Below are 23,677 nucleotides of genomic sequence, written 5' to 3' on the forward strand. Positions count from 1 at the left end.
GACGAGAATAATAAATATTGGATAACGTTAACTTTCCTTCTGTAAATAAAATATTTAAAAAACAAAATACGGTAACTAATAGCCTTTTTTTTTCATATATCCTGTTTTGGGGTGGTATAGTTACAAATAGAGCTGCATTTGGATTCTTTGCAACGCAAATGTTTGATCATAACGTTAATTTGTGCTGCCGATATTAAATATCATTATTTTTCTTATGTCACGGAATAGGCAATTTCATACATTAAAAAAAAAAAAATAACCCTATGAAATGCTTGCTACGTTTACCTTGATGTGGAAATGTAGAATAGCAGAATGATTACGCCAGACATACAGGTAATAATAATAATAATAGGTACCCACTACGTCACTGTCCTTGTTTGGTAGGAAATTTATTTTCATGTATCAGAAAATAATTGCAGTGTGTAACACACAGCTACACAAGCAAAACTAGTCAAATACTGAACGCATACTCTGATTAACATTGAAGCAAACGCCTACTAACAAAGAATTACATATATACATACACACACACACATTTTATATATATATATATACATACATATATATATATATATATAATATACTATAGACTTCTATATATATATATATATATATATATATATATATATATATACATACATACATACACACACACACACACACACACACACTTTTTTAATGTATATATATAGTGATATATAGCACTGTATACAATACATAAATCAACATATAAATGTTTAGGATTTTCTGGAAACAATGATAAGTATTTCAAAAGATACATGAAACAAATTCAACCACAATATTTTCTTTGTGAAAAATACAGCTATTAGTGAGATAAAATGCACATTAAAAAGCAAAAGGGAGTATAAAAGGCAAAATATTATTATTTTTTATTCAAAACAGAGAATAGTTAAGGTCATTGCATTTCATTACAATATAATTTGTCACAAAAAAGCAGTTTTAGGATTGCACCAACTCCACGTTCAGTCCTTTGAACACTGTTATACTGAAAAGGAGTCATTTAAAGCAAAAAGAAAAAAGCTTTTCTATATTGTCAATTTTTTTTTTTGTAAGAATCTAATGACACACCGGGTTTCTTTACAAAATGTACAATATTCTTTATAAATTTGGCATTCCATTGTAGAAATTGATATATATTTTTTCATTACCACTACCACTTTGTTTTCCTATTTTACTTTAGTGAATGACTAGAGGCAAAAAAAGAAGAATTAAAAATAATGTATTTTCTCCGACTGAAAGTGTTTTTATTCCTATACCAACAACATAGTGCATGTTTGCCACTTTGATTGGTTATAGAAGTTTCTAAAAATAAAAAGTACTCATTACAGCAAGTAGAAAACCCATTCAAAAACATTGGCCGGCATACAAAACATGATGTACATCAAACAGAGTACGTACAGTCCCAGGCTGTTTTCAGCACCATGTGCATGATCCATTATTGAAGCAAAAATGCCCAAATGTATGAGCTTCGACTCTGGCACTGTGAGATGCCAACATTTCATCTGGTCTTTATTGTATAATTTATTAGTGCTTATTAATAAAATGCTATTTATTTTAAAACCACACTGATGCGACCATCGATTTATCTGTTACAAGCAGGTCTGTTGTACTTGTGTCAGAAGTTCACCAAACTTCTCAAAAAGAGTTTCCACCCATTTGGAATTTCTCATGCAGAGCTGTACCGTCTCCTCAGGACCTAAATCCTTATTCTGTTTTTGAACTGCTGAAATCTGTGGAGGAAAACAAAGCCAAAACATAAAATATATGGAAGGATGCTTTAATGAGGTCATTTTCTGTTCATTAAACAAAAACTGTATTTTATATATCTTATGACAGTAACAACAGTAAGAACAATATTAAATTTACACTCCACGGCTATATAATCTTAACATGCAGTCATTACTGCAACACCTCAACACCACCCACTGCCATATCAGATTATCTTTATCGGGTACATTCATCATCTGCTCACATCATAGCTGGGCATTCCTTCTGCACTGATAAGCCTTCTAAAGAATTAATCATGGCATTTCGTGAAACCACTTGAAATACAAAGATCTCACCTCATCTTTACACACAAGGTATGTGTGGTATTTGTAATGCTGGAGCGAATGATACAAAGAAAACCACTGTGTTTTGTCCTTATCCACTGTATACTCCTGTAGAGAGAACAAAAATAAAAGTTGAAATTCAATATAATTCATCCATATCTTCCAACACCCAATCTTCAGTATTCTTGTACTGCACAACAAGCAGCGGAGAATGACACTTTATATTTACAGGTCATTTTTAAACAATTGATATTGCTATATTAATAACACAATTATACAATGCAAAAATAGGTCACATTCAAAATGTCAAAAATAAAAAAAATTAAATAATCAAGTACAGCTCACTATCCCCACCTTCTGGACAAAACATGAATTGACAATGGTTAAATTAAAAAAAAAAAAAAAAAACATTTCACTTGCTAAAGTATATATTTGTTTGTTTTTATAATAAAAATGACTCAAAATGGTTAGAGTGTACAGAATAGGTTTTACAGGATATCTGCGCAAGGCATATGTATATACACTAATACAGCCCAGCTGTACCTACCAGTGGCAGTTTCTTAGCAGCTTTAGATGCTCTCAGTGTCCTCTTGTTGTAAGCCTCCCCACCGAGCTGTATTTTACATGTAGTGTTTTCACCCTTTTTTAAATCTGGCACAACCGTCAGCTCTGGAAAACTGTCCAATGCACCCTGGGGATAAAATTAAATTAAATGAGAGTAGATAGATTGCTATATTGTGGATTTTTAAATTTGACTACATGTTACAGAGAAATGCAATTTCAAGAGATATTTCTTCTTCTTCTTTTACAGCCCTGTGCCACATTGCTCAGATTGAATACAATTCTGACAAATTGATTTGCTACACACATTTGTAATTTTGCCTTCTGTACTGAAATGGAGGAAGCACAAACGAGTACCCTTAACTTAAATAACATTACCTTAAACATCTGTGCAGCACGCAGTTTTGGAAGCAGCCTCCTCCTGTTGTCTGTAATCATGCCATCAACCCTTTTCACATGAGGCAAAAGCAGTTCATCTGCAACACAAAGCAAAGACGTGGACCACATTGAGAATGCAAGTAATAAAGCCATCCTTACCCAGCAAATACTGAATTATAAATCGCGCGTCTCGGTTCCCGTCGTCCAGGCTTACCCTTGGCTTTCTCTAGAGCTTCGATCACATCTGCATCCAAGGCTACACTGATTAGCAGCTCCATGTAGCTCTTGAACGTTTCTTTCATGGTCCTGGTGTTCAGGAACCGCGTTGCAAAAGGAACAGGAGGGGTAAACTCTGGAATAGAGGCACAACAGCAACATTAGCATTTTGTAGCGAAAGCTCAATTGTTTAATTAGCAGTCTTTAGGAACTCCGTCCAGGGGCAACAGTGCCCAAGAGGAACGGACAAAGTAACAGTTAAAATGTGTTTTTAATGGTCTTTCTGAAGTGGTGAAATGGAACAATCACCCCTCCATGTTATTGGACATACTGCATTTCCCATCATGCCTTTCAACTCCAATAAAAACTTCAGTCTCTAAATGACATGGTTACAAAATAAATTAAAACCGGATCAAATAATAATTAAAAAAAATTAAAAAAAAGTAAAAACTGCCCTTGTTTTTTTCTGTGTTCTTTCCACGCACTTACCATCGTCTTCACTCTGCGCCTCGGGAGAGGATTCAGATGGAGATGGTGTATATTCTTCTGTCCATTTTTTGCGTTTTTTTGGCGGTGGTTCAGCCTTGACTTTCTGCGGTTTGGCTTTGGGTGTAGAGGCTTTAGTCGATGCAGCTTTAGGTACCACAGTTTCAGGAGCAGAAGCTGAATCAGACACAGGCTTGCTGCTGAACTTAGGGTGGGCACTCCTGAGAAGGTACAGCAAGCATGTTGTGAACACACTGAACTCAAACTAAAAATGAATGACATGACACAGGTATCTAAGTTTAAAAGCTCCTAAAAAAGCTATTAAATGCTTATTTTTACAGCTGGTTCTTAACATTTAGTGTAAGCTGCAGTCAAATGAAATGAATGGGAGCTGTGATGAAGCATAATAATTCACTTTCCCTGAGCTGCTGATATTAGTAATTGCTCAGCGTGTCACATGGAGTAATCAGTAACCTGGGTCCACCATGTGAAGGGAGGAGGGGGGGGGGGGGGGGGGGGGGGGGGAGGCATTTTAGACACAAACTCAGTCCAGTAAGAGAAAGTCATATACCTTATTGAGTGCACTGGTTTGCATCTTGGCTTCCTGTTGCACACTCGTACATACTCTTTCTTGTTTACAGTATCCAAGAACTTCACATACACTCGTTTGTACTTGGTCTTTGCGTCCCCAAAGTATCCAAGATACTGCAAATAATAAACACACCAGTAAGGACAAGTCACTTTCATCATACCCTTAAATATATCTCTTAACAGAATTTACATTCAATTTAAAACTACTGACAGTGGATTTAATTTAAAAAAAAAAAGAAAGAAAAGCAGCCCAACTCACACTGTTGGTTGCAGAAAACACCCTGTTCCCATTTCTCAATTCAGGCACAAATTTCTGCAGCAAGGCTTTTTGTACCTTCCATATAGCAGGAGGCTCTACCCCTGCTTTCAGTGTAATCTGCAAAGAAGAAAAAGCCCAAGATGTATTTAATAATCTGTAGTCAAAGTGGAGATGATGCAATTCATGTCAAACAGAAGATACCGCTGAATGTTCTACATCCAGAAGCCACTGTGCCAGTCTATATTGTATGGGATCAAATCGAGTTTTATAAAATATTTACACTAAACATGAGTTTAGCAGATGTCAAAATAAAATGCAAAAAATTTCAGTATTCCAGTTCTTCCTTTTCAGAACGTGATTAACATTCGGTTTTTCAAGGTTTCAAAGAGACTTAAATCAACATAAACATTTCTATGCTGCCACACTTTCATCTTTAACAGGTCCATTTTCTAAGACCACTGAAAAAGAGAGGATTCAGCAAAGAAACTGCAGAAACGAAAACTGCACTTTATCGAATAAACCACAGTTACCAGACCCACAGCACTCAATTGAAATCCCATCTGAAAGAGAACTGTTTTTATACCAAATTAGTTAATAAGCTTTATGAAAAAGTGGACGATCAGTATCATTGTGTCATTTAAAACAGGCGAGTTAGAAGAAACTGTTATTGTGCCAGTAATACAGCTGCAGATCTACTGTACCACTATTATTGCCACATGCAGAGCGCTATAACAAATACATGCAAACTTACACAAAATGTAAACAAACAATTCTGAATTTTATATATCATTTGCATGCAGACGTTTGAAACAAAACCCTGTTAACAAGGACATTTTTAAAAAACAACCCTCAATTTCTCTAGCTTTGAAAGGATTAACCAAACACACAAAGACTGAATCCACTAATCAGGCATTATTCCATGTCATCAAGGCTTGGCTTTAAGGCCAAAGTAACAAATTACTAAGCTGGACCCATCCTGCATTAATATCCTTGGCTCTAAACATGTATTAATTTAGATGTGTTCAAAGAGTTAATTAGTTACTAGTTTGGTTGTTAGTAGCATATATATATATATATATATATATATATATATATATATATATATATATATATATATATATAGTTGTAAGAAAAAAACATATTTTTGGTTTTGCAACTTAAATAAAACAACATGGGACAATCTGTATCCCCAAACATCAGTGTGTGACCGCAACTCTGCCAATTCTGAACATCTCATTTGTGTGTTTTGGCGCTCCAGCAAATGTCTCAGTAAATGACAAAGACGCACATAAGAATCGTTAGCCACATGTACATTTTTAATCCAGTCATTTGGAAGCCACTGAAGTTGTTCCCACCAGGCTTCTGGTCGGAAGATCGCCCAAATGTTTCAGTCTACCGTCATGGTACTGCAGATAATCACCACTGTAATTAGCTGTGCAGAAAAAACAAAAACGGCATCTCCGCTGGTTTTGCAGAAGAGCATAGCTGTGCTTGATGAGCTCTCGATCGATTACGCACTGTCCTTTCTTCAAAAAGCAAAAACAAAAACACTGCCTCCATGTTCTCACACAAACCGAAAGATCGGCATATAATGACAGCCGAGTTCAGTGGTTTATTTAAAACAGGGAGTGCACGCACTTCAGTAATGAAAGGTGTGCGAGTACAACTAAGAACGGCAGCGAAAGCCGTTGGTAAATACGGTTGTCGAGCCAGCTGCAGTGTGTGTACCTTGCCTTAGACATTTCACTTCTCCCTTAATATTCTTTTTACTGTTATAATATTTTTTGGAATTGGGTTTTAGCCCCCTTGGCAATGTTCATTTCTATCTCTCTCTTGGCCTTTCTAACTTCCTTTTTGACTTGCATTTGCATTTCCAAGTACTCTTTCTGTGTACTTTGTTCTTGGTCCCTTTTAAATGCTCTGTAAAGTGCCTTTTTTCTCTGTAGTTTTTTTTTTTTTTTTTTTTAATTATTGATCTATTAAACCATTTTCTTTTAGATTTGTCTACTTTTGGGATTGTCAGTACTACATTTTTGAAAAATAGCCATCCTTTCTCTGTGCATGTTTTCTCTATTTTGCTCAAATAGTTGAATGATTTATATTGCAGTAAATTTTAAGCAAAATTGTTGCTGTTTCAGCAAATATTTAATAATTTTTATTGAAGAAAATAAGTCTAATATGGTATCCTAAAACCATGGTTGTGCAACTGATGTATAAACAGCATGCATATATGAACAGTGTGGTGAAGCCAGCGAAGCCTAGCAGCCCATAAAACAGTAAAAGAAACTTAACACATTTAACGACAACAGTGGCTCTTAATATCTTCAATGACTTGAGATAACATATAGGTCGAAACATTTGCCACCAAATCTATTCGCTTTCTTTGCGTTTCTAATTTAGCACCCTTGAGTGTTTAGCAGTTGTCGACAAACCTATATAAAACCCCAGATCATTTTAAGAAAAATATGGCTATAAGAATTACCTTCAGGCTATCTATGTCCTCAATCTTGACCACAAATTCATCTCTCTCCCTGTACATTCCCTCCCCTCCGCTGTCAGAGTTCTCTTCATCCGTAGAGCCCTCGATTGCAGCAGATGCCTGTTTCACAGCGCGCTGGTCGGAAGGGATGTCCTTGTGCTCATCTTGGGAGGTGGATTCTGCTGCTGCCGGTAGAGGTGGTGGTTCCTGCTTCTTTAAAATAGATAAAGGTGTACCTGGAGGTTGCTCCTGCTTGATCACAGGGACAAGGAGATTTGGTTCCTGTTCTATGGTTAAAAAAAACATATATAATTGTAAAGATCACACCCTTGATGCTTTTTATATAAACATTTAATAAGCAAATGGCAAAAGCAGATATTGTGCCAAGTATGGTTCAACAGTTGGCTAATTCTCACAAATGCATTCAATGTGGTACAAAGCACCGTTGTCTTTTTGCATTTTAATTTTCTACATGTATTCAAAGATGGAAATGGTAAACAGGCAAAAAAATGTCCGATCCGAGTTGGTTGCACATGTTGGAAAGGGTATTGTCTGGAAGTGTTCACGTATGTGTTAACTTTTTGTCAATCAATCAATAGAACAACATGTAGCCAAAAGCAGGTGAAAAGAGAATAAATTGCTAAATCAGTTAGGTCAATTTATTTTCTCAATATCTGAGAAGACTAGAGGCGTAAACCCCCCCCCCAGACAGGCAGTTCTAAGGTGACTGTTGAGACTCAGACTAAACTACTGCAACCTTAAAAGTTGTCTCAATTACATCTTTTTCCTGCCAACATTGTTGCATCTGTCGTTATTTACCGGATTTCATCTTTTTCTCAGAAGGCTCGTCCAATGCTGACAGTGCTAAGGTTATGCTCTGTTGAAGATCCCGATTCTTTCCTACTGAATCATCTTCATCAGAAGAAAAGGATGGCAACGTTTCCAAGTTCTTCTTCAGGTCATCAAGTTTTTTTGATGAACTTCCACCAGCACTCTCTGAAGACATTAAAGGTACTGGCAGAGGCTGGGACTTTGCAGGTGGCGGTGGGGGAAACGGTGGCCGTATGGAAGGGGCTGGTGGTTTTCTTGTGCGATTGGGCGTTCGGATAGCGGGAGCGGAGAATTGCTGTTTAGGGCCGGATTTTAGGAAATCCAAAAAGGAAGCGATGAAGCCCGTTTTAACCTCCGGCTGTTTTTCCTCCACCTCTCTGATTTTTTGCCGAATTCTCTCCTGATGCTGATAGCTATCATAGCAGCTGTCTGAGGTGGAAGGAGAGTTGGCGTCACTTCCTCTGGAGTTTTGACGTTTACCCTGCCCACTTCGTTTCATCGGTTTCGGATTGCCATTCTCATCCTCTGCAGTAAGCTTAACTGACCCTTTTGCCTTGGATTTTTTCTTTGGAAAACCATCCGGAGAAAAATCTAGCCTCCCCTCCTCTATTTTAATGTTGGGTTGATGGAGTAATTTCAGTTTTGGCTTTATTTGTCTCTTCGCTTGGTTCAATAGCCCAGCTGGGTCGTAGTCTTCCCCAGCTAAATTATATTCATTTTCTGAAGCAGCACTTTCATCACTTATGCTCCTCCCACTAGGGGCAAAGTCAGGATTACTTATATGGTTTAAAGCCCTTTGCTCTTGTATCTCGTCATTTTCTTCTTCCGATTCTTGGTTAGTGTTTCGGCTCTTTTGAAGAGAGCTCACGCTGTTATCTCCCAGCTCGTGCCTTGAGTTTTGTGCTGGAGGGGTTAATCCAGCCTGTACACTGGGATCTGAATTCTCCAAACCTTGCTGTTCAAGAACTGAAGTCTTGGACTGCAATACAGACACTGAATGGAGACCCATATTCATCTGACTACCATTTAAAGTCATATTAATGTTTTGTGGGTTTGCGACTATAGAATGCGAGGTGAAATTAGGAGATGCATGCCTTGCATCAACAGACTGAAAATGTGATTTTGAATCAGTGGGGCTCCCAAGTGATGAAATTTCACCTTCACTTGAACTGGGTTTGGCAAATTCCTGTGGAGTAACCCCACAAGCTGCTGCAGTGGCAGCCAAAATATCATCAACATTGGACAAGATGTTCCTCTCATCACCCAGCAACATTGAATCTGGAAAACATATGGAACTCAGAGCAAAGTGATGCTTTGATTCATGCTGACTTGGCTGACTGAAATTTTCTTTTGGCGTTAAATGTTGCTGAAGCGATTTTGACGATTCTGTCACATCTATTTTCATTACCTCTGAATTTGGAGGAAGAACGTGCTGCTGATTTTGACCGCCATTGGAATGAATAATGAGATCTTCCATTTGAAGGTACTGTGCCTGGATCTGCTGCATTTTAGACTGGTCAAGGCCTTGATGAAGCAAGGACTGCTGCAGTAATATCATCTGCAGATCTCGTGCAGGCTCTAGAAGTACCTGAGCACTCGGTAGTCTTATGTGCTGGATGGCTTGCTGTATAGCGTGAGGCTGACCATGATGTTGAGTGTTGATATCCTGGGACTGATGGTCTTGTTGTCTTGTTTCTTGTACCTTATGTAAGAGAGACTGCTGTTTTAAATCTTCTGTGCTGATGTTGACATGTGATGTCTGTGTCTTCAAGTCTTGGGCTATCCTATTGTTGGCACCACCAACATGCTGTCCGTGATGGGTTAAGGAACCCATTCTCTCTTCCTTTTTAGATCCCTGATGAACTAAGCCAATAATTTGATCTTCAGGCCGCGAATGGCTCCTTATTACACTCTGTGAATTATATCTGTCGTCTGCCTTCGAGACAACATACACTGTGTTTTGCTCAACTAGCTCACTTTCTGTAAGACTTTGGGCTGATGCTTCTAGGGAAGCCTGCTGTAACTCTTGCAAGTCTTGAATAGCAAATTCATCTTCCTCCTGCTTAGACAGGACAAATAAACTTGAATCCGACTTCCTTTTATCGTACGACAGCTTAGTGTCAGGGGACGGTCGGTGATTCTGCAAAGTTTGTGAATGCGAAGATGAAGAAAAAGTAGGTGACTGAACTGAAGGCAAGTACTTATGAGACTGAGGTGATGAGCCACTTTTTGTTTGGCTGTTTGGCGAAGAATGCATTAAAATATAATTCTGGGTTGAAACTGGCAAATTCTGGGCACGAGAGGAAGAAAATGACAGAGACTGTGAGGTCAGAGTGAGGGATTGTCCTGAAGCATAGCTGTGTGATGGGCTGACTGATAAAAGACCTTGTGACTGGCCAGAATAGCTCACAGTAGGCAAACCCTGAGAGTGGCTGGAAGAATAGCTCTGAGACTGATTAACTGAACACAAGCCTTGTGCTTGACCAGAGTAGTCTTCATTATGTCCAACTGAAGACAAAACCTGTTGATGACTGGAAGAGTAGCTTAGTGTCTGGCTAACAGGCGTCAGGTTTTCTGAGTTATACAACAAAGGCAACTTTTCCGACTGACTGGAAGAATACACCTGTGAATGGCTGACACTGGTGGGCATGTTTTGCGATGCAACATAGTTCTGCGATTGGCTTACTGACATCAAATTAGGTAGTTGTGCTGAAGAGTATGCCTGTGGCTGGCTGGCTATTACTGTGCTCTGCTTCTGTACAGAAGCAGAGTAACCCTGTGGCTGCACATGAGGGGATACGCTTTGGGATTTGGTTGTCTTTGATGCGCGCTGGGTGCCCTTGGTAGAACAGTCTTTCACTTTTGTGGCAGATGTAGATGAATAACCCGGAGAGGGAATTGTGGATGGGTAAGCCTGAGTTTGCTCCAGTGTGGCTTGAGATGCCTTCTGTTCTGGTCCTCCATTGCTCACCTGAGTATTATCTCCTAATGGACTGCAGGGCATCGCAGGTTGCCTAGATGGATCTTGGAAAGATACTCCACTTCCACTTGTTAAGTAACCCTGTAAGGAATGCTGAGCACTTGACAGTTGTGCCTGAACCGGTTGAGCACTGGAAGGCCGCTGATGGTGTTTGATGACACTACATTCTCGCTGAAGTGCTCTTTCAATGGAGGCAGTGGAACCTGTGAAGATTGGTGTGCTGTAAGGCTGGGAAGCCTGCTGTCCACCACCAAGAGGCGAGGGCAGCAAACTGAACTGGGGTTGTAAGAGATGAGGGGCAGATTCCTGGGCTGAACGATATGTTGATGACTGAGGAGGTATGCTGGTGCTCAGGACAGTGCTTCCAACGCGGTCGAATGTCACAGCAGCTGGAACAGTGCCCGGAGTTGCTTTCATTTGCAGTAAAGGGTCATGAGGAGACAAAAGACCATTTGAGGATGGACTGAAAGATGCATCTTGAAGTGTCAATGATGGAGTAGTGGTAAAGTTCCTGGTACTGAAGGTATTGGGGTGCTGATAGGCAGAGAGCACCGATGTTGCTGCAAATGTTCCTGGAGCTGGTAGAGCTCCAGTGACAAACAACTCTGCAGCAGCTGATGAATGCATGCCTAAAGGAAGAAAAAAAGAATATTGTAATGCACCAACAAAAGACAAACCCGCACACAAAGAGAATCAGATCAAAAGCATGAGATTGTCATGAGGCATGTCTTGCCTGGGTTAGCTGCTTCTGCTTGGTGCATTACCTGTCTGCCATGAGGGAGTTCTGAACTGTGGAAGAAGGGAGGCTGCAGCAGCCCCAGTTTGTGGATTGCGGGATTCAAGAGCTGAGAGGAAGTTCATGACTGATGTGTCTGTAGGGTTACTGCCAGTGTGCAAACCTGCATCAAATAATCCTGACAGCCCTGTTAAAAAAAACAAACAAAAAAAACAACAAAACACACATACCACATTAACATATACATTTAAAATAACTCTGCTGTCTAGGTTATTATTGAAGGATAACATACAGAAAAAACATTGAAGGCCAACATTTTTTGTAAACTTTTCTAAAACAGAAAGCAGTCTTGACTAGTTGGCACCTAACACTTGATCTAAACCATAACAATTACACCATAAAGCAGCCTTAACTAAATATTTATTTAAGACAAAGTCTTGTTTGTCTTAAACAAATATCACAATGACCATACAATTCTCTGGATTGTTTATATAAAAAAAGGAGGTGTTGCAAGGAATGCCAGCCTAATCAGGTCCCTGATCTGAACTGGACTGGGCCTAAAAGGACATCAGTTGGCTCAACTTACAATGAAACAACGCAGATTTAAGTGGAACATGGTTGTCTGTACAGTACCTGCTGGATGATGTGCTGTAGCATAGCCAGGAAGCTGATGTGAAGCTGTGTAGGATTGTCTATGGAGAAGCTCATGTTCAGGGTGTGATGGATGCGTTGCTCCATAGCTCAAACTGAAAAACAAAAACAGCACCGTGTAAGAAGCCATGTAGACTCTACAGTATTACATACCTCAACGTTATGCGACACACAAAATGCAAGCCAAATTTTGCCTTACAAAAGACCTGCAGAAATCTAGAAGGAGGAGGCACACTTGCCTCTACTGCACTCCTGACGCAGCAAGTTGTATGTTTCTCAAATGCCGAAACTGGCACAACTACATGGAAAGCGACATAAAATGTCACCTTTGCCTCTTCAAAAGAAAATGTCCACAAAAATGGATCACTTCAGGTACAAAGTCTCCATGACTGCTGAAACTTCCAACTGAAATGCATTCACCTAGGGGTGCACCGATAAGATCTTCTTGGCTGATACCGATAGCCAATGGTTATCTACCCATATCGTCCGATACCGATAATAAAACAGATAGTGCAGGTAAACTACTAGAACAAGACATGGGGCCTATATTTAAACTGCTTTATAGTTCTAAGTGTTAAACAATGAACAGATATCGTTTACTTGTTGTATTTATGACAAAAACAAAAACAGGTATTGTTGTGTGTTGCATTTGCTTCAGAAAATGAAAGAATAACGTAGTATTATATTGTGTGCTTGTCAGCAATTTATACATTTGTTTTACAACACAGTCACACAAAAAAACTTTGCATTTCTACTAGTAAAACACTTCTGAAGAAAAAATACATAATGCAACATTAACTTTTATAGCCACTTGCTGTCAAACATTGCGTATTATACCTTTACCTATATGGTATAGAAGAAAAAAAAAAGACTATGCAATATAAACTACAACAACGTTCGTTAAATTCTTATTTTAAGCATACACTGCTTAAAAATGCAGCCCAACTTAAATTGTTCACTTAATCAAAAACAAAAAGATGTCATGAAAATACTCAGTTACAAAACTGAATCAAACTTGAATTTACTAAACACGATGGCACAGTAATAAATTCAAGCTTCAAAATGCTGCCTCATACACTCGCAACCAATGCCAGGCAAAATAAACAAACACAGCATGATAAACACAAACTACAAAAGGTAATTCCCACTTCACTTTAGAGAGCCCACAACTCCTTGGAAGTTAGGGAGACTGTTGTCGTTGCTGCTGTAGTCTTGGTTTTAAAAAAAGTACTTTTCACCTAAACTGTTTGCGTTCAAGGATTTTGCTCAAGTGAGCTGCGGAGGAGGACCTGAGGTGATGCCAAGCTGCCAAAGAGAGTGAGATGGAGCAGAGACATCACAGAGGCAGTTTTGTAACTAACCGCGCATCTATGCTGCATTTGAACAATAACTTACCTGGTTAATGCTATTTTCTTACAAATAATAAATACCCCTATATTTAATACTGTTTTCTCAGCCTGAAAACAACTACATGGCATTACTAAGGGTGAATGTTAGTCTGGAAATGTTAGTAATGATGCTCACCCCCCTACAGTTCTTTCAGTGCTTGGCTTCTCTCAAGCACTGACTGACAGCTGTGCTAAACTGTGGTGGTGTTGTGCCATCTAGCACAGTATTAAACTAAAGAATCTTTACAGAATACTAGCGGTGCCTTGTCTTTTGCCACCGTGCTGACTAGTCCGTTTTCTAACATGACCCTGTGACTATAACAAATTAGATATAGAACTCCTACTAAATTCTATTGTGGGGCATATAATACCAGCACTGCTGTAACATGGCATTTGCACAAATAGACTGAATAACAAAAGGGTTCCCATACAATTGAAATGAATAATGAATGTGAATTTCCCTCTTGACAGGGCTTTTACACCCCCTGCAAATGTTAAATTGTGTGCATGTCAATGACTCAGAATGGAGATTACTCTCCTAAAACAAGTGTCAGTCACCCACGCCAAGACTGTTACTACAAATGACAGCAATCAGTCACATGACAAAGTAGATTGCCATGATGTTAAAAAACAGGACGCCTGCATAAACAGATTCCGATACTATCAATAACTTGCTTAAGAATATCATGTGACACTGACAGACAAGACAACTGCCATATAGTAGGGTTAGAAACCCACGCTCGCCCGAGGCAAATTAAATCTGATGAAGACTAGTTGACGTCTGTGTCTCAGTAGCCCTCTGGGGAAGTACTTAAAACAAATGTACATGTATATTCTCACGTTCAGTCTGGTGTTAAAACAGGGGTGTAGCAGGGGTGAATGAGCATTCATAATGCTTACCAAACAATGACTTCATCTCCCCTGCAATGCCAACCCCACTTACATGACATTTTACATTTGTGTTCTGCATCTGCATGGGATGCAAAGTTCATTGGCCGTTTGATTTTACTAAAACGCGTTGCATCTTTGAACCAAGTGTGAAGTCATTTAAAAAAAAAATATGTAGAGATTTATACCACAATTTAAATTGTGGGAAAACCTCAGCGTTTCCAGAAATATATTTTATCCTCGTATCGAGTCCCATTAAATCTGCATCTAGTGTTCACAGATAAAAGGGCCTCATTTACAAAAGGGCACGCAATTAGAACTTTCACAATCACAACTATTATTGCATGTTTAAAAAGTAAATCTGACAAACCAGATCGTTCACATATTCAAATCCATTTATACAGTCTCCCAGCTTTCTTAAAAGATGCGTTTCCCTCGTTTTTCTTTTGTATTGTTTATGCTCTCATTAGTATCCAACCTAGTAAACTCAGCGTCCGTCCGTTTTGGCAGATTTTACTGTAAAACCATCTAGCTAACAATTTCATCTTGAGGGATACAGTGAAACGTGATGTCTTTAAACTGGGACTTCAGTGAAGAACTTGTGTGTACGCGAACACATTAATCACTATAGGTAGTAATTCCTAGTTATTTAATCACTCATTGCCTTTATTGATTAGAATGTGTGTGCATTGCAAGACAATATAAAGGAATACAAAATAGAATTGCATTGCTAACAGAAAATGTAAAATGCAGTTCAACCTTGTGGAATATTTATAAATAAATCTTTTAAACACTTAACTTGTGCACTGACTGACAAGTGCACGTCGACGGAGACACAGACTATACTAACTTCTGCGACCTGCATAAAACTAACAAACTCCACGGCAAATAAAAAACATCTGCACAAAGAAATGCTATGCAACTGTCAACGAATCAGGAAAACAAACAAAAACTTTGGGGTTTTACACAGTCTTTTGTTTAGCCAGGAGTTCCTTTTTTTCTTCTCGTGGCATAAAAGATTCATGAAACTCTGCTTCGGTGCCAGAAAACTGAGCAATTTACACTTTGTAGTAAAAAGCTGTTACACATTAGAAAACTTCTTTTTATTTTTTTATTGAGACTAACATGCAATACCCTGGTTACAGATCAAAGTCCATACACTGTAAAGGAAGAAAAAAAAAACACAAACAGTCTTAAGGAAACCAGTAAACTGAAAAACTGAACATATTTTACATGTGGTTCCGAGTCATGGAACACACTGCAAGCAAATACAAACCAAAATAAAAAAATGCTGTAGCTTTTACAATACAGAAGCGTTTTAGATCGCTAACATTGACAGGTTACATGTCAATGTACAGATCATAAGACCGAGGAACTACACAGTAGCATGCTATCAAACACTTTGTTAGGCAGCTTTAGCATGCAGTAAAAAACAAATTTGCCTCAGTACCACAGCACCACCTCTTTCTGGTATTTAATGTGCAGCTGTACTGTAATATTAAAGAAAAAAGAACTTAACAGTAAAATTACAATTGCTTCATGCTAACTGTTTGCTTAGAAATGTCTGGATGGTAGATACCGACTTGTAATGGAGGGGTCTCACCTTCAAGACTCCTTCTCAACAAGCTGGGCTCTAAACGAAAAGGTGTCGGGTACATTTCAGGGTAAGAGATCTCATCACTGCCTCTGCCTGAACCTGGTGCTGACAAGATCCGACAAATCTCTGCCACAGTGTGGCTGTGCATGTCTCTAGTCTTATCTTGGGTTTCATAACCCTCCACTTTAACATGCTTGAACGTACGAAAGCGTTAGATGATTTGCATAAGAAAAAAAAAAAAAAAAAAACAATCTCAGTACCTTGAAAAATGCTCCACAACCAGTAGAAAGTCAATTATAACTTATGTTTCTAAAGCAGTTAAAGCTACTGAAAAACACATTGAATGCATTCAAACAGACCAATCACACTGTAATAAATGAATGTCAGAATTACTATAAATACCAAATGTTCAGTGCTTGGATAGCACTGTGCTCATGAGGTTACAGTCCTCTCTGAAAACGGATCATCTGTTTCTTGGAAGGAATGTTTAGATTACTCTACACCTACTCTGTTTATATTTGACCAGCTGATTTGCAAGACCTTGCTTTATTTTAATGTCGCTTTCACTTATAAAACAACATGTTTACAATCAAACCCATACGTTGTTCAGACTTTTTTTTTTTTTTGCATCTTCAGAAGCACTCATCATATTATGATGAAACCTGGTACACACCAGGGGTGTCCAATCACGCTCCTGAAGAGCCACTCCGCTCCAGGTTTAGCAGGAAAAATGACAATTACCTATTCAAGGTCTGGACAGAGGTTTAATTGGTTCAATTAAACAATTGAAAACAGGGCTGAAACAGAGACCAGGAGTGGCCACCCCTAGTAAACATTCTTACAAACACTTGCCAGAATGTTAAATCTGGTAACTTACTGATGCACGATTTCACGCTTGTAACATTAATAAAAGGCTGTACGTCTGTATCTTATGGCCATTGTGGTCACTCGTCAATCAAAGGAAACGGTCCATTTACCGATCTTCGCCCCCCCACCCATTGGATTGGATGAGAGTCACAATGCTTTAAAAGCGTAATGAGAGCCAATGTTGATGAATGATAGGTAGAAGAGGTGCAGAGCTGGACAGACCATGTTCAAGCTTGTCTCTGGGTTTAAGTAATAATGAGTCTGATCAGCCAAAGCTACTGTCGTCAGACTCCCATACATGCAAGTTAGTTTGATCAAAAAAAAAAAAAAAAGGTTTTGGATTCATATTTGAGAAATGGGATAATCAAGCTGTATGATTGTCACAAAAACATACCCATACATTACATGAATGCAGCCATAATTAGGAAATTCAAACCCTCCTGCCCGATAACACAGACCTGCACTTCACAGAACTAGTATGTCCTTGTACAGTACTTCTGCTTAAATCACTTTAAACATAAGGAACAAATGTCCATTTTCATACCCTCATAGTACATTAAATAACCAACCAAACGAAGTTGGGCAACCTGCCTTGCTGAGAGCGAGAAGAATTAAAACAAAGCAGCCCAGGTTTCTAGAATGCTCCTTTAAGGGTCAGTTTATTTTCTCTCTTTTCATTTAGAAGGCACTAATAACCTTGTACATGAAATGATTAAGAAGAAGCTTTTTCAAACATCACTCTTGTGAAATATCAATCTATTTATATGTGATTATGCACTATAAAAACTACTATAGAAGAGAGGTTTTACTTTCTATAAAATTGCAAGTACATTCTGCTGTAACAAACTGCCACATTGGAGATTATGACATCTGTTGACAGATATTCAGATATTCCAGCGCATATTCTTAAACATGTTTTTCAAACCATGAGACACTAAACTATATTTGTATTGCTTGGTTGCATTAGAATAAGGCTAGACTGTAAATGAGATTCACCTTCCAATGGAAGCCACAATGAAACAACATTGTCAACAACATTTTTCTAAATCACAATCAAATGTCACAAACTGCAAAACAAAATCACATGCCATATTTTCAACCAATTACTGGCTCCTCTGGGTTAAAAGAAAGGAAAAAAGGGATGCTTTAACCCTTTTTGTTGGGGCAACTTTATTTTAATGGAGCACACCTAAGGACTTAAATCTCTTCATGACAAAAGCTCCACCTATCCCTTCGTTTTTTCTTGGTAACCTCAGCCAGGCTTTGTTCTGCAGAAAAACCGCAATGCTCGATTCAAAAACAACTGCGGTTTCATCCTCAGGTTTTCTTCTCTGCTCAAATTTCACGGCCGTGTTTGTGTACCACACTCAGTATGAAGGCTTGAACTGTCCACTTGAGGTTTTTTTTTTTTTGTGGTCACATATTGTAATTGGTAGACTAGATCTGTACAGATCATATGCTATCACAACACAGTACACAACTTCCATGTTCATGAATAATAGGAAATATTAGTCATTAGGGGTAATATAATTTTTTTTTTTTTTTTTTTTTTTTAATTCTAGAGTGGTTGTCCCATACAAATAAGCCACCATCAAATAATATATTATAAATATATATATATTATATATATATATATATATATATATATATATATATATATATATATATATATATATATATATATATATAAAAAGCCTTTAGAATAGTTTACAAAAAAATGAATGCACTTATTATATCAAACACTAATATACATGGTGAATTACTAAAGTGATGACTACAGAACAAATAGTAGCTGCAAGTTTGTTAGACTCTATCCAGTGCAAAAGAATGGGTAGCATTAGCTACACTGTTTGTTTCTTCTTGTTAGGCCTCCTTTATAAACAAAACCAAAGATTTACAATGTATACTTTAAATCACAATGGATCTGTGAGGTTTCTACCTGAAAAATAAAGCACAGGTGCTAACCACATTAAGGTGCATGGCATTTTTGTAAATGAAGTTACAGGACATGTACTGTATTTTTCTCCTTGCTAACCATTAATAAAAACATGACTTTGCATTTTACTGAATACAAACACGTGCACATTTAGATATATTAATAACTGAATATTTTACTGCTTGATCTTATTTTATATTTTGTCTATTGTTGCCTGGACATGGCACAGGCTGTTTTCAGCAGATTCTCCTGGCCTCTGTCATGCAATATTCCTGGACCTAACAATACAATGAAGTGCTATTTTATGCAGAACAGTTGCTTTGCACGACAGTTCATACACCAAGAGGGGACAGCATAATTGTATTAAATTTCTATATGCAGCATAATCTTTTGAGGCAAGGTATTGTGTTGCTGTGTGCATTATAATGCTATACTTCTGGAAGAACAAAGCAAATAGATTTCACTCTAAAACCTAACCTCAAAGCCAATTAACAATTGTACACGTCATATTAATTTCCCGTTTACAGGTCAAAATGTACACTACCAGCTCAACAGAATCGTGTTACTAGCATGATGTCTAGATGAAAGGTTGGTGTGTATGTTTGTCTCAAAAAAAAAAAAAAAAAAAAAACCACATCCCACTTGCATAAATTGTTATTTTAGTGTCAACCCAGGAAAAAACGTAACGTAGGCCTATTTTCTTGCACTGTACAGTATTGTGTTGTCGATACACTTCGGTGTTCCACTTCTGTTGACAAACAGAACCACGCCTCCATTTAGGAACTGTGAGCTCTACGTATTATTAAAACGTAATCTATATTGTCTTTTTTTTATTATTATCATTTGTTTAAATACCTGTTTCAGCGTTTTTCCCCGTTATACGTTTCGGTAATAAACCATAAATGCCATAAATAATTTTAAAATACCGCTTTTTATTTATTGAGCTATTGTTTAAAAATATTGATTTTGTATTATTATTAATTACTGTTTTGTCAAAATAGCCAACTCACTTAAACACACCGCATGATCCATGCAACTTGAGTGAAAAACAGCAGAATAACAAATAAAATGACTACGGGTGTATTTTACAGTATTCATAATGTTGTAAAATGTATCCATATACATACATCTATATTTACTTTTAGTCCCAAAGTTGCAACAGTGCAATAAGTGTGTCACTGTGTAACAATTTCTCAAAGTCCACCATTTCGTTTTATAACCGAATATGTAACTCTCTAATGTTAGATTTAAAGCATTACAGCGCGTCTCCTATGTCGGAATGTAAACTTTATAAGCTTACTATAGAGGGCCGCATCCCCGGACTTTTCCTGGGAGCTCGATCTGCCAACACGTCGTCGCTTCCCTTACCTCGGCTTCATGCTTGCTGGGCTGCGTTCGTAGGCCCAAGCTGCAGTCTGTGCTGGTGGAACTAACGGGTCAGGGAAGCTTGGAGTTGGGTAGTTTCTATCCATCATCCGGCAAAGATCGGGAGTACTGCACCTCCCCAGCAGAGCTCTTAAAACACGCACACATACAAGCACACAGGGCCAGCCAGAAGCAATCACATTGTCTCGGAGGATAGATCGGGCTGCCTCGGTAGCAATGGCACAGGGGAGGGCTGGGGGGGTGGGGGGAGTCGATCCAAGAATGACTTAAAATCCGATTATTGTCTGATGATGATTGTTGTTGCAATGCTGTCCCTTACTCAATCATGATGTTTGCACTGCATCGGTTCTGCGCCCCATGTTGGTTTATTTCCCAGGATGCACCTCCTTCGGCCAGCTGAGTCGCAACTCACTCTCATTATCTGTCACTGAACAGAAGGGAGAGGCAGGTAAATTGCATGTTGCGTGGATTCTAGAAAGAAACATACTGAATACAGATTTTTGTATTTTTTTTGTTTGTTTTTAGAATGTTTCACATATAGTGGCCCCACGTATGTGTTTATACATGCCTAACTGTGAAATAAAGAGTCTGTAAATTAGGGTACATTGTCGGATTTCCCAGATCTCTTCATTCTGACAGACGATACTCCCAGAAATGAGGAATTAGTTACAATACCTGGGGACTGGACTGAATATGAAATAACATACATACACACACAAACAGTGCATGTGCCGTATATACAACGTGTCATTTACAGTAATGAGTTATCGTAGCATTCTCAGTAAAAATATCGTATACAGTACTACTAGTACTTTTTTCACATATATATATATATATATATATATATATATATATATATATATATATATATATATATATATATGACGTAGCAACTCCAGAATTAAAATGAAACATAATTAATAAAGAAATCAGAACAAGTTAAGAGCCGATGGACCTGATATACACACAAATAAATGACTCACCCTATTGAACTGGGAAAATACATTTGAATAATAGGATTCTATAAGAGTATTACGTTAATACAGATAGTCCATGATGTTTAAATGTACTTGTATTAGCCTAATCAGCACTTTTGTTTTTTTAAGGGATTACAGCTGCAATGTCACATACTGTATATTAAGTTGCTTATTATTTGTCAGGTAAACACAGATGCAAGATGGACCATCAGAGTTTATTATTTTATTTTAGATTAGAATTATGGTAAAACTTCTCTCTAAAAACATAACTTGCCCCTTTCGAAATATTGGTCAATATCAAGTGCAATCTGAAGATTTATATTATATATTCTGTTTGTCAAAGGTGTATTGAATTGTTTCCTTTAATACGATTTTAGGGTTTTATCCAACACAGATTAGATAGACCATCTCTTGCCTCGGATGAGGTGATTGATGCTTCAATCACCTCATCATGATTCCCGTTTTCCACATCCCAGATGCACTTCCCTGGAACCTGTGGAAGTTGCCCAGATTTGTAGAGAGCACAGCAGCCATTCATGCTGTGATTATAATTTCCAACTGAATACATGCAATCTAATTACCCAATTAACTTTGATCTGTGAAGTAGAATGCTTTTTGTATAATGTATTTTTTTTAAAAACTGAAAGCAGTGGTTTTAGGTCTCTATACTGAATTTAAATATAGATTTGTGCTTGTGTATATTGTTTGCAGTAGTAATGTGCAACTAGCCAATCTGAAGGTTACTGATTTAATCAGCATTGAAATCATGCTATCAGAGAGAAGGCTCTTACAGTAACAGAGTTACATATCATATTGTCTTCTGTGCAGTTCTTAAATAGGACTAAATAGACAGGGCAGGGAGGCTTTCAGCATGCTGCAGCCTGTACTAACATGACTGGAATAGATTTGTATTAAGTAAATGCTGTAAAACCAGACACTTGGTAATGAAATATGGAAAGGAAAACAAATCTGTTACAAAACTAGAAAGCAGATGGTGTTACCTCTGGTGAAAGAATACAGTCCAATTTTTTTGTTGTATCAAAATGTAATGGCAGGGGGTCAAGAAGAGCTACTTCCTTGTAGTGACCCCTGGGCAGCATCTCTGATGGCAAAAAGCTCTTCAAATCGAACTTATCATGCAATGCTTAAGCAAAGCAATGTTGGGCTTGGTTAGTACTTGGATGGGTGACCACCTGGGAATACTGAGTGCTGTAGGGTGCATGTTAAGCTCACATGAATACATATACACATATATAACGTAATGGCACAGAACAGTGTAGATGTAATACGAGCTCTAAAACAAGTACACCAATGTGATATCAATGCTGCAATAAGACCACGTGACCTGCAGGAAGAGTGCCAGGACAAAGCAGCTATAGTATTGTATTTTAAGAATTTGCATATCATCAGAAAGACAAGTGAGGAACCAAAAGACTCTTGGCGCAATAAAACAAGGACTGGAAATACTGCTAATAGAATTAAATAGTAGACAACCTTTCTAAAAACTTGTGTAAACTTTGTTCTGGAGCAAAAAGGAAAAGAGTAAATCATACTGGATGGAGTAAGTTACTTTGAAACACCTTCCAGCGATGTTGCTGCTGAAAAGGAAGGTGAAAACAGGGTTTGTTCTGTTTGCAGTATAAAACAAACAGCCTCAACACAGGCACCAAGGATCATGACAGGATTTAAACTTTGGTTTGTTTTCATACACTTTTAAAAGAGGTCATATAGCTACTGTTGCAAGCCTGGAAGTTTACAATATTAATCCAGTCTGTCTAATATATAAAACAGTAGTGTCTTGAAAGGAAAATGGGCGCAACACTTTTTTTTTTAATGTTATCGTGTAAGCAAGTAGTAACAGGTGCGTTTGCATGTTTTTCATCATAAAAAAGCGCCTTAGGGACAAGCAGGTGATTTTTTTTTTCATTAACTGCTTTTCTGTTAGAACAAGATCTTAAGAAAATATGACAGATTAAACACTTTTTACCGCAGGGTAAAAATCTCAAGGTGAATTCTCCTTTCTCAAATCCTAACTTCTGTGCTGGGTTTAGAAATCCCCTATCCTTCATATCCAAATTCATGCCTACCCTAAAATGAGCAAATTATCATATTGTAAACAGTCCTACAGCATGGCTTGCTTCCCCTTAAATATTAAACTGTCAAGCTGAAAGCCAGGTAACTAATGTAATAGAGAGTTAGACATAAATACAGTCTTTCCCTAACCTGTTCATCAACATATTTATAGGAGTATCGCAACTCATTTGGCTCTTGTTTTTATTTGCATCTCATTAAAATATATATATATACACACACATCAGCATTATTAATAATTCAAAACAATTATTTTACATAAATACAAGTTACTTTATACCAGATGCAGTTCAGTACATAAAGGCTC

General features: G+C 37.8%; 1 protein-coding gene across 1 annotated transcript; it reads right to left on the reverse strand.

The window, feature by feature from the left end:
* Positions 1 to 756: 756 nt before the first annotated feature.
* Positions 757 to 20,678, reverse strand: LOC121329843 (glutamine and serine-rich protein 1-like). Its single transcript, XM_041275754.1, has 13 exons — positions 20,285 to 20,678; positions 12,223 to 12,335; positions 11,618 to 11,776; positions 7,862 to 11,482; positions 7,046 to 7,329; positions 4,564 to 4,680; positions 4,285 to 4,418; positions 3,717 to 3,934; positions 3,226 to 3,363; positions 3,012 to 3,109; positions 2,620 to 2,763; positions 2,085 to 2,180; positions 757 to 1,751 (listed from the first exon to the last, which is right to left on the reverse strand). The coding sequence occupies exons 1-13, from the start codon at positions 20,389 to 20,391 to the stop codon at positions 1,611 to 1,613; spliced, it is 5,370 nt and encodes a 1,789-aa protein (XP_041131688.1). The 5' UTR covers positions 20,392 to 20,678; the 3' UTR covers positions 757 to 1,610.
* Between the last annotated feature and the right edge of the window lie 2,999 nt (positions 20,679 to 23,677).

Source organism: Polyodon spathula, chromosome 17, assembly GCF_017654505.1.
Source record: "Polyodon spathula isolate WHYD16114869_AA chromosome 17, ASM1765450v1, whole genome shotgun sequence".
NCBI lineage: Eukaryota > Metazoa > Chordata > Actinopteri > Acipenseriformes > Polyodontidae > Polyodon > Polyodon spathula.